This window comes from Neopsephotus bourkii, unplaced genomic scaffold, assembly GCF_033783945.1.
Source record: "Neopsephotus bourkii isolate Nb327-2 ecotype Australia unplaced genomic scaffold, CSIRO-AGI_Nbou_v1 NB_1634, whole genome shotgun sequence".
In the NCBI taxonomy this organism is placed as follows: domain Eukaryota; kingdom Metazoa; phylum Chordata; class Aves; order Psittaciformes; family Psittacidae; genus Neopsephotus; species Neopsephotus bourkii.
In genome coordinates, this window is record NW_026902109.1 from 10808684 (window position 1) to 10827266 (window position 18583).

Below are 18583 nucleotides of genomic sequence, written 5' to 3' on the forward strand. Positions count from 1 at the left end.
GGTAACAAACCCTTTATTTTATGGAGCAGTGTGACTCCTCCTGAGACATTTTGCAAGCAACTGTGATCTCTGAGTACATATGCTCACCAAGTCCCAGCAAAAAAAGATGCTTACAGTAAGGCATATTCTTCTTTTGCATAGTACCAATGACATTGCTAGTAACTCCAGTGTTTGGCATTAGCAATAGATGTAAGTTATTAGCATTTTAACAACTTGCTATGGGTCTGTGAATAGTGCAAATTAAAAGTACATAAGTGATTTGAGAAAAGTTTTTGTTCTGCAGATGACTGCCTAAGCAAAGTAGTTTGAATTATTAGGATAATAATTTTGCAAGAAATTTTTGAAGCTTGCTGTAACCTTGCTCCAGAAAGCAGTAATAATTAATGTGCCTTTAACACTGGCATTCCGTAAGAACATGAAGCTTTAAGTGAGTGTCAAGCATGACTTAATGGGCATTTTATGAGCCACTCTCATTGCATCCTTATTTGTTTCATTTTAAGCTGCACTCTTGAAAGTTAGCATAGTTCCTCAACATGCGAGCGGTTTTAGTGGCTGGTTGGACAGTATGCAGTGACTATTGTGCATAAAACACACTCTAAATAAGCTTCGGATTTTTCCATTCTGGAAGGCAGCAGACAAGAAACTTACGAATCCCCTTGGGTGAAGGGGGAAACAAAAATGATACTATCTTATCAAGTAAGCACATTTTCAAAACCATCAACCATAGCTCTGAATGGAGTGAAAGCTTTAAGATAAAGCTATAAAACTGGTCTAATCTGTTAATCTGTGCTCAGTCTAATAAACTGAGTTACTATTCCACAGAACAAATAAAATAATTATTACATATAATATCCAGCACAAACCAAAAGGGAAAGGAGGGAGAAAAAACCTACCCAAACAACAGCAACAACAACAAAAGCATTGCCTCAAGCAAACATTTAATCAGACATGACACATTTAAGAAGCAAACCTCCTGCTAGAGCCATACCTCCAGAACTGCTTCCTCTCATCAGGATAGAACCCTTCTAGTGCAGGCACACAAGGCAAAAAGACCTGAATGGGTGGCTGCTGCTAGAGAGACAAATGGTATCCTCAGTGGCTGTGAACCAGGTGAACAGCTCCATCTAATACAGGTGTGTGGGTTGCCTGTGGGTAGGATCATTAGCTGGGGGAGTGTTATACTCCCACTCAAACCTGTCCCTAGTCCTGGGCAAAAGGATAATTCTTATCAGACCAGTAAGTTTCAGCATCAAACTCATTCAGGTGCCTGTGCCCAGGGAGTGAGATGCCTGGAAGAGCAGCTTTGGAATATTATTATATTTTGGAATATATAATATTTTTCTGCAATTTTGTAACATTGGCATGTTCATGAGCACTTGGGCTAGCGTTATTAAAGTAAGGCGGATCTCAAGCAAAAAGCATGTATAAGTAGAAGCCAAGTGACAGCTCTTCCAAGCTAGCATAAAAAGCCCAAGTTAGCCGGGAAAGTGGGAATATGCAAGGCAGTGGCCAGGAGTGAACCTAGGAGGGAAAGGGGCGGGAGGACATCCCAGAGGGTGTACTGGGAGAACCTGACTGAAGCAGAGCAAAGCTGTGGAGTACCTGCTGCTCTCCTGATCCTATCCCTACACCCTCTTTCCCATGCCTGGGGGCAGGCTGGGTCTCAGCTGAGATTTAATGTGCTCAGCACACTGTGAGCAGAGTCAGCAGTGGCAGGGAACTGCAGTGACTTGAGGCTTCACCTGGGGGCTACCTGGCATCAACTAGAGATGTTTTTGGAGGAACGCAGAGAGTGTCTCTGGGGGTTGGATGATGAATAAGCTCAGCATGGATCGATTCAGCACAAACCGCTGGGGATGCACATGAAAACCACATTCCTGGGAACAGGGGGAAGGGGAGGGTCATCCACACAAGGAACTGCAAGGCTGCAAGGCGGCACTGTTTTCCATGCAGCTACCCCAGCTGGGTGGCTCTGGGAGGGGCCTTTTTGTGGCTTTGCTAACAAATGAAACTTCTGCTTTAAGAGAGAGATGTCTGGCAACAGCGGGAGCACACCACGAAAGCAGAGAAAAAAGACTGAATTCAGTAAAACAATAAAACTCATTTGTGACACTAAACAGAAAAATTATACTGTTCAGCTTCACTCACTCCTATGGTAAACGACCCTGGGTGTTGGGAGTACAAGAACGAGTCAAAATAACATTGACTCTGAAATCAGTTCTTTTTTTTTATCCTTTAAACCCATGGACAGGAATGTACAGCTCCACAAAAATGAAGGCCAAGCATACCAAACCCAAACATTTCCTGGGATGCTGGGTGACACTTTTTCTAAGGTCATTTCCTTTCAACCACACTCAGTCTAAAAGTGGCTTCCATTTGCAGTTAAAATAATCGTGGTACACATTGCACACCCCTTGAAAAACAACCTTTGTCATAGGCACTATGATTATTTTTCTTCTGTTTTTATTTCTGTTTGTACCAGTGAAAAAATAAATACAGTTGAAAATAAACACCTTTCCCCCCTTCTTCAGTGTGTTTAGGCTATGTGGTTAAGTGGATATTCTCTCCAGCTATTTAGATTAATAAACTTTAAGTTGGACCATTCATTTCTGTGTTCTAAAAGAAGTTTGTGTATGTAGCTTTACATATCTATATCTATATATTTTATTCAGAAGCCCCAAATCCAGCTCAAGTGTTTATCAGTGACTTTATTAACAGCAGAATCAATTTTGTTGAAATCAAATAATTGTCTTTCAGTGAATGGTTCAAGACTTTCAGCTGCTAAAATGAAGATTTCACAAGACTCACCCTATGCATTGAGAGGGTTCAAACTTCAAGTCCACATTAGATGCTGTTCCATTCATATCTACAGATCAGTTTTAAAGTAAACATAATTTTACATGATATGGAAAGAATCTAGTGATCAATAAAGGAAATCAGGTGTAACTCTACAAGTTCATCTATTTGAATGAAGCCCAATTGACTCTACTTGATCAGTGCTCAGCAAAAAGTCTGAAATATCAGAATTGTGACCATTACAACTAGATCCAGGAACCAATCATTCGACTTTTATACCTGGAAATCTTATGGTCCTTGTTTGACTAAATAGTGAGGACTGAAAGACTATTAACCAATAAATCATTTTGCAAAGGCAAATGTTTCTCTTGCAGTTATTCCAACTATTCTAACTGGATATTCACAGTGAACAAGCCACATTTCCTTCATCTTTGTTTCATTTTTAAGTGTTTTTAGTAGGGGATTTACTGCAGGTCTCATCGGCAGCCAGTGAGTGAGGAGTGCAGGGCGCTGCTGGGTCTTGTCAACAAATTAAGGAAGACTGGCAAAGCACTGATGCCCACATCCTACCCACAAGGATGGAATGTTGTCTATGAACTATAGCGCCTTCCTAGAGTGTAGGCATTTGCACTGGGATGTGCTCTCTTTATTCTCTGAAAATGTCTAGAGACAGCTTTAAATTGAGCTAAGTGTCAATTTTAAAAAAAACCTACTCAACTACTTACTGGAGAAATTGAAATAAAAACCACAACTGTTTTTAAAGGACTGTGATTTCTAGTTGGTTTTTTTCTAAGTCACCCTTTTATCTCAAATCTTGAGGCAGCTTTTCATTTTTAGCTTAGGAGGCCTCCCCTACTGTGAAACCTGATTTCTTGCCTGACAAAGGGGCTGAGCCTACAGTATGCTCCCTCACAGCCCAGAGTACTGCCTGCAAGGTTGAAAGAAGGAGTGTTTTGCCTTGCTCACCAAAAAGCTATGCGGGGCTTAATGTGACACTCACGCCTCCAGCAATGCGGTGTCGCTTCTACCCATGTAATAGAAATGTCCTTTAGTCAAATGAAACTGGGATGGAGGTTAAGGAGAGTGGTAAATGCCATCTTGAGCACTCTGAAACTCCATCCTGAGATACTGCAAATCACCGACAATTTAAAGCAGGCTATAAGTTTAAATACATCACAGCCTGCAAATAAATGTGACCAAATCATACGCAGTCATTTTAGTATTACCAGTCTGTGCAAATACTAGTGGAACTAGCTAGAAAGGTTTTTGGTAATTAGCCTTTACTTGTGCCCCTGACCCCTTTGCAAAGAAGGCAGAGTCCATGTTTTGCCTTAGCTTTGCTTATGTTTTAAGTGTTTTAGGTACACTGACTCTTGGAAGAAAGGTTGCTTAGGAAGAAAGACAGCCTAGATAAGTATCTGCTCAGAATAACCTTCCCCTGCCAGGGTACCAGTTTTTCCTCTGAGGTCAGAATTTTAACAACTTTGTTTCCTAAGCTGCTTTGATAAAAAAAAAAAAAAAAAAAGACAACAAACCTACTATTATTAGCTGAGCAGAAAATGCAGACATGCTGAACTTGCCTTCGTTGCTTCTCTATACAACATACAGAGAAGCAGCATAGCAAATTATATTTAAAATATAGCTTTGTTAAATAAAACAGTGAAAGATCAGCCTGGCAGCTGATCCATGCTTAGATCTGAATGCATACAATTGTGCAGAACAAGTATGGACAGTTTTGCTTGTACATATTCCACCACTATGAGGGTGGTGAGGTACTGGAACAGGTTGCTGAGATGCCCCATCCCTGTATGTATTCAAGGCCAGGCTCCATGGGGCTTTGAGCAACCTGGTCTAGTGGAAGGTGTCCCTGCCTGTGGCAGAGGGGCTGGAACTAAATGATCTTTAAGGTCCCTTCCAATCCAAACCATTCTATGATACTACGACATATACATGATTTTGGACTGCAAAACCCAGATCTGATCTGTAGAGTTGGAGGACCTTACACCACTGTTAAAACTGAAGCTGAGTGATCACAACCAGTTACTCTGACAGATATGAGGTGGCACTTAAAGCAGACTTTGGAAGCAGCTTTACCTCTACAATAATCAAGGACAACACACAGTGAAGTGCAGAAAATGAGGTAAGTTGGGATAAAACTGCTTTAATAATGTTACCCTGATGGGCAGAGAAATTTCTGCTCAGATAGCTCCAGCACGGACAATGGAAACTCATGGGTCACGTCAAATCATGAGCCACAGCCTCAGAAACAGTAAATTAGCACCATTGCTAGTGCTCACTATGACCTGACAGCAATTGAGAATCAGTTCCATCGATTTTTAGTTCATATTATTTCATTTTGATTTAATAAGAGGAATTTTTGCAGAAGTCAGTGCTGACACCTGCCTTTTGATACAGTCACTAGTGGTGGAGCTTCAGACACCTTGCAGCTTGGGGTGGGCCAGCATTAGAAAGAAGCATAGGTTAGCACTGTGGAGGTGGAAACCTGGGTTTTATTTCAGTCAGCTCAACTGCTGAGCCACCATAAATATCTTCCTCTGGAAGCCTCATTTCCTTCACAATAACTATGATTTCAGTGAAACAGCCTCCACTTGTACACCACTAGAGTCTGACATGGAAGTTTTATGTAGTCCATTTTTTGTTTGCAAATTTGTTTACCTTTCCATGTAAAACTCAAAGTGGCCACTGATGTGCACAGAAATCTCCACCATTTTATAAACGATCCAAAAAATAACAGAAGTAACTTGAACATGTTTTTCAGGGAATGGTTAGAATGGTTTCGGTTGGAGGGGACTTTTGAAGGTCATCTAGTCCAACACCCCTGAGATGAGCAGGGACATCTTCAACTAGATCAGAAGAGAAACATGACACACAGATCTTAACCATGTCCTGTTATCATGATGTAAATATATATGTTTGGAGTTTATATTTGTAACACCTAATTTAAAAAAAAAATAGTTAAAGTAATGTAAGCATTTCAGGTAAAGATGGTTAAAAAAATTTACAGAAGACATTTTTGGGGGGGTTTTGTTGACTTTTCTTTTTTTTTTTAGATGTCTCTTCTTCCAAAATTCAGCACTTCAAAGGATCCCAGAATTTGGAAATCACTAACTTACAAAATAAACTAGCGCTGATGACCATGGTTTCACTGACTTGACAGAGATCTGAGAAAGAAATAAAGGTAAGGCAAGTTTCTCAGATGACATCTCCTGGTCCAACTCAAAATCTATCCCTCCTCACCCATGGAAAAGCTGTGCCATAGCCAGGAGGTTCTACCCTCTGTGAGAGCCAGGCAAAGCTCCCTACCCTCTTCTCCAGAAATCCACAGTGTGCATCTTGCTGGGGTGGTGGGGGTGGTAATTCTCCTAGCTGCTGTTTTCCCCATCAAGGTCGAAATCTCAGATATTTCTATGATATTCAATATCCGCAGCATTAATTGGTAGATTTTGGAGGGGAGGAGGAAGTCATCAATTATTCATATTTATTTTCTTGGTTTTTTGGGTACTCATTTATTCTTTCCTGGAAGAAATCAGAGATAATCTGAAGCAAGTGAGATTAATGCTTGAGTCAGAAAGTCATAGTGAAACCTAAACTGCGTTTCTGTTCTGCTTATGCTAAGGTAGGTGATACGTGTTTCAGCTCTGTATAGAAGTAAGCTTTATATTATGAAAGAAACATTATCTTAATGTATTTTCAAGCAAGGGAAACTCTAAGCCTGAATTACTTAAAACCCACCATCTTAGTCATATTACTGACATGACTTATAAAATGCCCTCACTGTGTCTTCTTTCATTTCCCTAATGCATCTCGATAACCTTTAGCTACTACTGATTATTTCAGAGAAAGCAAGGAACTATCTTTTGTATTTTACAATAGTAATTATTCTTTGTATTATTTTTTATTATTATTTGTATTTTAGTTTCCAAATATTTACAAAACTGAGAGCTCTCACTTCATATTCCTTCAAAGCAAGACATTGATAAAATCAATAATATTTACTATATAATTTTAATTTCATAAACTTTGGCATTATATTTTTTATATAACAATGCAATGCATATGAAAGGTCTTAAACTTTGGAGACATTTTACTATTAATAGGCAGAAGTGTTCTGATATATAACTATGGCTCAGGACACTTCAGATGACTTCTGGTCATTGGTACTCTGAAAGAATTCAGAGGCTTCTGGTCGCAGTGCCCAGGAGAACCTGAAGAGAGCATCTCACTCAGAGGCTGGAAATGCTGATACCAGCAGGAGTGGCAGGAAAATGCCTTGTAGCACAGGCTGCATAAATGTTTCTTCAAGGGAAAGATTTCCCATAAGGTCTACCAAAAGCAGATAAATGTACACGCAAAAAATTTTGAATGTTTTAGGCCTTAAATTTACTCAGCGGACAGTCCCAATGTCCCAAACTTTAGGCTATAAATTATAGCAAAAACTGAGGGCAAGGTAAAATTGAACATGAGTAAAGGTGCTCAACCATTAGAAATTCAGTGATTTCATAAAAAAACAAAGCAGGCATAGGACAGCGCAGAAGTGGCCCTTGCTGGGGATGAATCGGGAAGAGGCATCCAGATTCTCTCTCTCCTTATGTGAGACGTGGACATGAATCATCTTCTTATGATCTTATGATTGAACAATTGATTCAGGAACATATCTAGCACATGCATGGTCATGAGCACATGCCATCATCTCATAGTTTTTTCAGAATTTAAACCTGAAGCTGTAGGATTTTAATTAATAAAACTGGAATTAGCCACTTGCTGGGAAGTTCATGGTTTTTAGAACCTGGTCTGATATTCAGCCCTTGTAAAAGACTGACCTGACAAACTAATCATTTGGGCAGCAAATCTTGCATCGTGTTCTAGTGAGGGCGACACAAATATGATTTCCATAAGCAAAATGAATGTAGCTCCATAAATCAGTGTGGAAGTCCTTACACCATGCAGAAGGCTACTAAACCTTGTGGCACTTAACTGAACATTGAGTATAAGAGATTTTGGATGTGATCCTCTCTTAATATAAACTGCTACATTGACTACATCAGCTGGGAGCGTGGCTAGACACCAAAAGCATTGTGAAAAGCTCTTTTTCCATGGATGCATTTGTTGATCAAAATTTAATCGTGCAACAATTAGAACATTCCAGTTTTGTGTCATGGGTGTACTGAAGAATTTTCCAGTGGTTAATGCTATGAAATGGGCCCATACTCACCTACATTTCCTATTTCAAATGTTGAGACCATTCTAGTGGATTTTTGGGGGGGTTATTTTGAAGAAATTCTACACAGAAGAAAAAAAATCTGGATATACATTTCTCTCATAATTCTGCTCCACAGTATCATGCTGAAGAGACACAGGCTTTCTCTGTTCAGTTCAGAGGAAGTTCAATTTATTTTGTTAGCTGTTCTTCCAGTTTACTCGAGTGTAATGCTGCATGTGTGAATTTTCACTACACTTGGAACTCCACAGGTCAGATATAATTTTTAATTACATTACAGGTAAATGACTGAGTTCAGAGACTCTTTTAGAGGGATTACAGTCTGTTTCTAAGGATAGGAACAGATGTAATTCTAGGAATGAACTACACTGACTCACATCCCTTCTGAATCAACTGAGTTCAGTGTGATCACAGAGGTCAGAAATAATGCAAAATTCGGCCTATGACTTTGGTTATTTTGGTACAACTTTCCGTTGTGTCCTCTACATAGTTAATTGTCAGACTTCAGGGAAAATTTTGTCCCATTCACTGTAAAATCGAAAGGTCCATGGAGAAAAACTGGTGCATTAGAGAAACACACAAAGGACATTAAGGCTATCTAGTTTGATGTTTTCAAACCTTTTTCTTTTCCTCTGCAAACAATGACAGTTTCAATAGGATCTGAAGCGATACTCTTAACAAATAATACACTAGTCTGACATATGGTTAATATTAATGTCTCTCTATTCAAACATGCTGAAAACTGAATAGAACAGTTAACATATAACAGTCACACATCCTTTGCTGAATACAAGATCGCATCTCTAACATGAACTGAAGATATCCTTACCATTTTAAGATCAATCATTCAGTCAAACATTTCATTCTCCTAAATACATTGCTCTTCCCCTCTTTCTGGGCCTTTCAGGAGTGCTGAGTGAACACATTCTCTCCATAAAGGCATTGCTTATGATATGGTTCTTTTTTGAACAGAAATTTTGCTGTGTATTTACAATATGTTGCCAAAGGTGAATTTGCAGAGTTTGGTAGGATATGGGGGTGAGAAGGCCTTACATCTGGATTGAAAAGATTTAATTTTGAAATACCTATCTGGGCAGGATTCTGCACTTTATTGCAGACAGACCATCTCTTGATGAAATTAATTACTAAGTGTGAACAATTAATTAACTGTGATCACACTTCATAGATTATTGAATCAGAGCTTTATATAGTAGCCAGTTTTTATATTACAGGTGTATTCACAGGGCTTATGGGCAGAGGCAACCTCACTTTGCTCACGTCCTGAGCTGGTGGGATATTGACAGAAAAGTCATTTGTAGGGATGTGAAGCTGAGCCTACCTAAAACACCTGTTTTCTCACAAGGTTTATTTGGTGTGGGCTTGGGGCCATACCCAGCGCAGTTAGCTCAGCTCATTCATGGTGAGTCTGTGCCCAGCCACAACATATTGCAGAAACCTGTCAGGGTGAGACCACTCCTCATGGTTATTGCACATTACTGCTATAGCAAAAGCCCTGTGTCTTTGAAGAATGCATTCCAAACGAGGCATGCTCCATCCTGGGGCATAAAGCATAGTTTGCCCTCAAATATAATTTTATTGAAAATACACAGCAAAAGTTACAGCATAGAAAGTTCTGTATACAAGACAATTTCATCAACTTTATCTTAAAAAACCAAGCCAAAACTAAAAACAAAAAGGCAAAAGAAACCCAAAATAAGACTTGGTGAATGAAGACTGTGAATAGCAATTTTTTTTACTGCCATAACAAAAAAAAAAAAAAAAAAAAGACATACACCTTCAGCATTTCTTTTGCAAATTTACTTGACAGAAGTTAAAATATTGCTTTATTCTGACTCAACATACAACAGCACTGCATGATTGATTGTGCTATTTTGGGAAGTCTTGAGACTTGTGAACTGGAAAGTCTGGGCCACATAAAAATTTAACAATTAATTTGTTGCAAAGGAGTATCTTATTACATTCTGTATATACTGTAGTTTGTTTTTTAATCAATTTTTTGACATGAACAGAAGGCTATTTAGCAATTATTTATTATAGCTGATTTTACTTTTCCCCATGAATAAGGAGATATTTTAACACTAATAAAAACAGTAATGTGTATGCCACTGAATCCAGTTCCTTGTATTATTGGCATATTGTGTTACAATTTATGGCGGGAAGAGGAACTCAACAGAAAGTAAATGCAAAAAAATGCTTATAATGTGATTGGGATATGGCAACCAGGAAATTACAATTCTTCTCCAAGGCCTTGATTCCCTGCAGGGAGTGATTTGGTGGAAACCATCTGCTCTTATATAGCTCAATTAGAATCATATCTGTGCATGCTTGTGGGCCTGCCCATACAGAACCATCTGCAGGGTTGAAGCTTTAAAGTTCACAAGCCTAAGCCATGATTAATTGAAGTGATTGAAGAACTGAAAGTGGGAACAATTTAGGGCAGTGTGGACACTTATCAGCTGAAGTTTGATCATACTGGATCTTTCTGACTCTTCTCTGAACAACCCGTAATAAAAAATGAGTTAAAAAAATACACACACACTCAGAAGTGCTCCTTGAGAGCTTACAAATGCCTTCAAAATATACCAGTTTAGAAATGTTGAGGGGTTATTAATGAACAACAAAACTTATGTCCCCACTCAAAAAAACCCAAACCTGCCATAATAAATGCTTTTGGACTTTTTGTTTTTCCTCACTCTCCACTAAGGCTGCTCTGACAGTCAAAGCTCAGAAAATGGAGCACCTGCAGGCTCCTGACCACTGAATCTCTACCCTATATTATATATCATACCAATACAGAGCCCGATCCCACTCCACACTTGGATGAAGACACAGCTCCTAAATGTTTCTATTGACTTTCTTGGGCTTAGTGACACATTAAAGTAAGGTTGAAGGTTAAGTGTCTGACTCAATTTAGGGATTTAATGTCATTCCACAGTAGGTACCAGACCTCAGAAGTAGATGTCTGCGTGCCATGGTGTGAACCTGGAACCAAGAGGAGAGGGGGAGAGGGTACTGGGTCTGTGGTGGGGTCATGGGACTTGCTCCCCACTGTCTGAGTCCCTGGGCAGCAGCTGACTGCAGCGCTGCCCTGAAACCAGAAATAAATCTAAGAATGGTCTTGGCCTTTACTGAAAGAAAGAGGATGCATAGCCTAAGCCTTTGGACAGCTAAAGAGGACCATGGTAAAATGCTCTGTAACCAAAACTTTATGTGTAATCCTGCCTAGAAAGCACCTGATGCACACGCCATCCCTCCTGGAACTTTTCCCTTAAAAAAATATTTTGTTAAAAAACACTATGATATGAGGGCGATTGACTATTTGGTTTCTTCTAAGTAGATGCTCTTAAATTAATGCATATAAATAATTTGTACTTAATTTCCTCCCTTCCTGTTTAACAAAGCATCAAATGCACAGATATTGTTTCCCGTCCCAAAATCCCCACACAAAGTCACTTGGTCAATACCGAGTCCCTTTGCGTTTCACTTTTTAAGACAAATTGTGCCTCTTGCTCTGACTTGGCCACGGGGCTCATGGGCAGAAAGGCCGTGTTTTCACTCGTGCTGTTCTCTGCTTCTACTCTTGCCAGTTCATAGTCCTCCGACCGCCTTGCGTCCGTCAGAATTCGAATCTGCTCCTGCACAGTTTCTAGCAATATTTTCACTTCGTGTTGTTCTGCTATAAGACAATTACTGACTGGGGAACTCACATTGACAAGTTCAGCTGAATAGGAGTTTTTGCACCACTTGATGCCTGTTACTTCAGAAACATTTTGCATTTGCATGCAGGCTTCGTCCAAGCCCACAGACGGGATGATGGGAACAGAGTTGGCCCTTGAAGATGAATAGCCGACCAAGTCCTTCTGATCCATGTTATTAAAATAAGGGGTTGTCTCTCTTGAAGGCAGTTGCATATTTATTGGAGTATTCTGAGGAGTTTTTAAACCACTGGATGAATACCTGGAAAGAGTAAAAAGAAGGTTTTGTTATACATCAAATGGTCAGATGCAACAAGCAGCAGGAAAACTAAGATTCAGTGAACTGTGCTGAAAAGCTACATGTCATTTTTTTCTCACACTAGGAACACTTGGTAGTAGTATGGCCCTGGGGAAAACTACAGACTCTCGAGACCTGGCTTTGATTCTCAGATCTGCTGGTGGCAAACCATTGCTTTCCTCCCAGTCTTATTTTGCCCACCAGTATATGAGAAAAAAGATGATTCCTTTTTAAAAGATTTCAGAAGTTGTACTGTATTATTATTTTTCTTTGACTTTATATTTGAAATTCCATTCCTATGCTCCTAACTGGGGAAATGGATTGATGCTTTCTTTGCTTTCATTGATGAGTTCAGAACTCTCAATGTCAAATTCTTACTTTAAGCAGAACACTTTAAAAAGGTGCAGGAAAAATGGAACTTTAAACAAAACATGGCTGTGTAGTCCTTATGTGTATAAAAATGATTGTATGTGCTCCCCTTCAAGCAAGCAGAGCATCTAAGTGCAGCGTACCTCTAAAAACATGTCATTTTTTTCAACAGTCCATACTCCTAATGTTGGCCTAATTTCTTTTCTTGGATCTCATCTGGAAATAGAGTTAATACATTTGGCTTGAGCAAATGTCTGTGTTTGCCTGATATCGTAATCCTGTGCTAAAAAAAATAAATAAGATCTTTATCCTCCATTAATAAATATCATAGCATGATTTTTTACTTATTATGAGCAACTTACATGAATTTTTATCAACATTTCTGATTTTTTTCAAAATCAAATTCATTACTCTGATTGGAAAGAGTTTTACATGATATACTTAAAAACCAGAAATGGAAAGTATACTGAATATAAACCAAAGGAAACAATGACAAAAAAAAAAATTCCCATCTGAGAAGCAGCATTACAAGAAATATGGTGCTCTAAGAGTTAGTCATGATTGCCAGGGACCACAGACATCACCTCAGTACCGGAACGTATTTTATTTATAATGAGCTTTGTGATCATATCACTATTTAATAAGGCAAGCTAATGGTGAAGTCTAGCATGTTTTGTCCACGGACGAGGAAGCAACATTTAGATCTGGTGTGGAAACAGGTGCTTTGAGCTATGACTTGAAGGGTATTTTTCTGAAAGCTGCTTAAGCCTGCTGGACTTCACTAGGGATATCCTCCTATTCATCTGTGCCTTGCTGCTTTTTGGCATTAGCAGAAAAAGAACTAAGGAAGAGAAAGTGAATTGAATGTAACAGCCATAGTCCAATATTAGCTCACAACACTAATTAACTGGAACGGCTTCATTTGGCCTTATCCTCCTGGCAGGCTGTCAGACAGGAGAGAGGAGGAGATATCTTTAGGCTCATTTCCAGCAGAGCGCCACTGACTTGTTATTAACTCATCTATGGTGGCACTGTGTTTGTACAACTGTTTGACACATAACCTGTACACGTACATGCATGCAGTTCTGTACAGCCCCTATATGAAAACTCTCCAGGTGTCCCCAGAAGAGCAGAAAATGCAGCTGGGAGTGCTGCAGTAAGGAAGAGGTGTTGCTCTTTTTGCTGCTATCTGATGGAAAGACATACTGGTTTGGGAATTGAAACCCAGGGGAATAATATAGCAAGTGGCTTTTTCAGATGCATGCTAGAACTTCTTGTACATGCTATATAGCTGTGTTTATGTTCTACATCTGAACCAGCTAAGACTCAGCTTTTGGTTAATGGCGTTTGAAATCTGCTTAAACACACATGTAGCCATTTATGGAGGGTCTTTTTAGAACAGTTTTCAACAATCAGTATGAATGAAATACTGATCATGGATATTATTCCCAAGGGAGGATAATTAAAAAAAATAAATGAAAACAAAACAATGCAGACCTTTGGGTTGTGCCCATTCTTGTTTCCTTTGCTTATTATATAATTCAAACGACTATAGCTGGAGAGATCGCATCAGTTGCATTATTCCCTTTTTTGGTAATTCAGGCCCTAAATATATTCTGGGCTGCACCCTGAAAACAAAGGAAGGGAATGTTTTTCATGAATTCCACATGCAATGGATGTATTATATGGATGATATATAAGCAAAACCAAGAAAAGACTAAATTAAAATGGGTTTGGTGAGAAAATAGTAACATTTGCCAATTCCATAATAGAGATTCAATTGTTCTTGGTATTTTGAACACAAATTGACAGCAACAATAATATGTAATGCAATGCCTGGCGTATTTACATATTATTTCTTGAAGTACAGATAGAATCACCAGTTGTATGCCACAATTACATGTTTCTGCCCTGTGCTTACAAGGCTTTCAAAGGACTGAGGTTGAATTAAAGCACATACACTTCATGCAACAGGCAAGGTATTAAACTAGCAGGGATATTACACCTAAGCCATGGAAGAGTTTGCTTTTGGTCAATTATAAACATACTTCTACTTGTGACACAAGACTGCTGCTGTTTTCAATAGACGGAGACTTAGACCTATAATTGCACAATATTAATTACATTTTCCTATAAGTAACGTTACTAGAACAATAGTTCCTCCTAAGAATAATATCTGGGGTTTTATGTGAAAAATTGTTTTGTCTGAATAAATTCATTCATAAGCACGTATTTCAAAGTGCAGCTTTCTCTCCACCTTTTCCTTAAAACCAAGCAAAAAAGAAAAACTCAAACATTTATAAATATGCAACAGTAATTGTTATACAGTGTTTACGAGTCTAAAATAAAGAATGACACTGAAAAGAGGAAATAATTTTACTGCCCCATTAAAACAGATATAAAGAGAGACAGAAGAGATTGTAACTAAAAAAATAAAATGCTTTTTTTTGTTTAGCAGAGTACCAGTGACTTTGCTATATGATGTATTCCTATAGATGTCCAGTACAAGACCCTGACAACAAGGCCCATTTAAAATGAACAGAAGTCATTCTAGTGGCATTACTGGACTTTGATTCAGCCTTGTAAGCACATACACCTATATATATGCACCCCATTTTCTACCTGTAGGTATGACACATTGGCTTTTATATACATAAGCACATTTATATACGTGTGTGTACACACTCACAGGCTATAAGGCATTACTTCCAACACTTCATACTGTGCCATACGAACAGCTCTCACTGATAGCATGCGATCAAACCACTGCATGTAAACTTGTGACACCCTCAGGGACTCAGATCAGTCTCTGAGATGTGACTGGCATGGAGATGGTTTGTTTTCTTCAGGCTCCTCATTTCAGGCAGGTTTTTCTACTCCTTCAAGTAGCATACTGATTAAATAACTGATATTAGCTGTCTTTGACTCAAACTCTGCAAATATCAGATCCTGTTGCAAATCATGAGGTCTGCTGCTTGTGGAAGGCAGCAAAAGCTTTCTCCTCAATGTGGGATGGGAAGAGGAGCCCTTTTACAGTCCAGACAAAAACTACTCAGGTAAATTAGCCTCTTTTGTATCAAATGTAAACATACAAAATCTGATTAAACTGCTACTGGACAAACTTCAGAAGGGTCAAACAATTAGAAAGATAAAAAAAATTGATCTGTGCATCCCTATAGGAAAAGATGGATGTGAAAAGGGAAAAGAAAGGAAGTAGTGTAAGTTCTGCAGGGGACAAGGGAACTTTTAATTTGGGCTGGAAATCTAGTGAGGATATAAACACTATAAAACTAGCAGATATTTAGAAGATGAAAAGCCATGTGATCTTGGGGAAACCTCTTCCTAAATTAGAAGAATTCCGCATGAAGTACAATTAGTGAATCGTTTTTTACATTTGTTCAGAAATAAGATGCATACTTATATTCTAGCTGAAGAGATTACTTCATTGCTGCAACACAAAATAACTTGCAAAAAGTTTTGTTACATTATTCAAAGACTCAATTTTCATAAAAAAAATCAGTAAAACACTGTAATAAAATAAGATCAAATAATTGTTTTTAATTTCATGCCTAACACTGATATTTAAAAAAAATTAATTTCCATAGATATCAGTTGAAGGCTTTTGGTGTCATGTTTGTGATATGCACAGACTGCTGTGACTCTGTCACAACACCACCTGTTGATGCACTCACAGGACTCCATCAGAGAGAGATCCAGTTGTTAGAGTCAATATTAGGAAGATCTAATTCGACAGACACCCCTAGCACACAAAATATGGATGAAGTGCTTGAGTGGATTGAGGCCAGAAGGGGTAACAGTCTGGTCCAAATATCAACCTCCTGCAGACCTGCAGATTTAAAATATCTGCCACTACAAGATGATGCTTGTCATATCACACACTGATTTCCTAGAGAAGAGAAAATGCAGCCACCCACAAGACAGCTTTGACATTTGTTACCTCACTTCTTAACCTAGGAAGGGGCTGCATCACTCTCCAGAGCCTATGCTACAAGATGCTGCTATTAAAGAGGGAAGGCTCTTAGCCTGTCCCTTTCAGGAAGGGTTGCATTTGGAGTCACAATTTTTGTAATGAATTATACACACATTATCATATATACTTACTGCAAGGATTACTAACAAAATTTCCTTATAAGAAGCAAATAATAAAAGGAAAAAAGTATGAGACAAATTTGTACTTTTTAAAGAGGTCACCAGACACATAAACCTTTTGCAGCTTTGCTTTCTCCCTTCACAGGTAAGCTCTGTTCATGGTCTGTCTTTCCTAATTACTGATGCCAACTTTGTTCAGTAGATCAGCTACAAAATATTTAGTGAACCAAGTCCCTCTCTCAGACTGTTCCCCAGATTGGGCAGTCTCATTGCAGGTTGGAAAGCACGGTGAGGGAGGCACAGGTGGGATGCGTGCATGCCTGCGCGTGTGCCCATGACACACACATGTAACAGCACTTATACTTGGCGAGCAGTTGTGACTGTCATCTCCCAGGAGCTCAGACAGGATAGCGACCTTCCTTCTCTGGGGAAAATTAAACATGTAGGTGACTTAGATCTGCACTTCATAAGCCAGTTCTGATACGGAAAACATACAGCTGCCTTCTCGCTATGTAACTGTTCGCTGCACTCCGCTGTGACTCACATGTGTCCAAATGAAACTGTATTATTCCATTCCAGATATCACTCCTAGTTTTACATATAACATGTTTGCAGTGATTCTGAAAAGTCCTCAGAAATCTGTAGGGATATGCAATTGCAAAAGACTTCAAAGGCAGCTAGCTGTAGGTGCTCAGGAGCACTTCTGAAATTCAGACCTTATGTACAGCTAGAGCTCATATTCAATATTCTAATAAGCTGAAGTGAAAAAGGAAAGTTATTGGATTCTTTGTGCGCTTTCAAAGACAAACTTTTAGAAGTTATTGCTATTCAGTCTCTAAAGCAAACACACTTCGCAATGTACATTGATTTATAAAAAAAAAAAATCTGAATTTTTTATTTGCCTAGTGCTGATGGAAGAAAAAATGCTATGCAAAAGTTACTAGAACATCACATCACTGCTAGAAAAAAATCCATTATAAAGAGTAACATTGCCAACAATGTTGTTCTAATCACTCCCTACTACAGCCAGCCAAATGAGAACGTATTACCTTCAAAGGGCCAGTATACAGAAAATATTCCTCTGCTTTCAATACTATAAACCCTGGATCCACAGTACACTATAATAAGTTGGAAGGACTGTAATGGCAGAGCATATTAACCACATAACAGCAGCCACTCACAAACTGTATCACTTCAGTTACATAATTACTTACCCGTGACAAGGTATTGTGTCCTGGTCTGTGATCCTTGACTCTTCTAGCTGTTGATATGCTGGTCCTGTAATTCCATTGAACCTACCCCGAGGTAAGGGAGGAGTCCTCCGAAAGGCATTTCTATGCAGCATCCCACTTTTTTGTCCTGGGCTGCAGCATGAAGAGAGACTTCTAGGAACAACACCAAGAGTACAGTAGAAATTATCACAGCAAAATGTAAACTTTTGCAAAGTAAAGATTAAGGATTAATAATGCATGGATTACTGTTTTTATAACTTTGCTGTGGCAGTCTATGACGTCAGTAGAAATTCTCTATGGAAATGTAATACTATGATCCATAGTTAGCTGATGTTTATGTCATGTTTAATACATCACCTCTTTTGTAGGAATGAAAATAATTGCCTGGTATAGGAAACGTTTCCTCATACTTGATGAAGGATGCTTCTTTTTCTCCATGATGCGTACCCATAATCCTGCTATATAGAGTTGACTTGGACAGTATAAACAAACAGTACAACTCCATCATACCTACAGCTGAGCTCAAAATCAGATCTTAAATTGAGAACCCATTATACCATCTATCAGTCTGTGAGGTGCTTGCTTCCTGATACAACATCATTAAATTGTGAAAAAAATGTAAGTGAAGAATCTAAGTGAAGCTTATGAAATGCAGCTTGAAAAAAACGTATCTGACAAGTTTTCTCCATGTTGAACACGATTTCTATATTGTTTTTTTCATGTTTTATACACAGATTGTTTTCTTCTTTGGATACACTGATAAACGCTGTGTTGTTTCTGAGATACAATACAAACTTGAATATGATAGAAACAAGTAATAGTT

The 18583-nt window shown here is 38.7% G+C and overlaps 1 protein-coding gene across 2 annotated transcripts in view; it reads right to left on the minus strand.

Moving 5' to 3' along the window:
- Positions 1 to 2446: 2446 nt before the first annotated feature.
- The window catches only part of NRG3 (neuregulin 3), a 423949-nt gene continuing 407812 nt past the window's right edge, over positions 2447 to 18583 (minus strand). For both annotated transcript variants that reach the window (XM_061373773.1, XM_061373772.1), the window contains exons 8-9: positions 17743 to 17913; positions 2447 to 12013 (exon numbers count right to left, since the gene is read on the minus strand). In XM_061373773.1, coding sequence (XP_061229757.1) covers positions 11506 to 12013; positions 17743 to 17913 — 679 coding nt within the window. In that variant the 3' untranslated portion in view covers positions 2447 to 11505. The remainder of the gene's footprint in view (positions 12014 to 17742; positions 17914 to 18583) is intronic.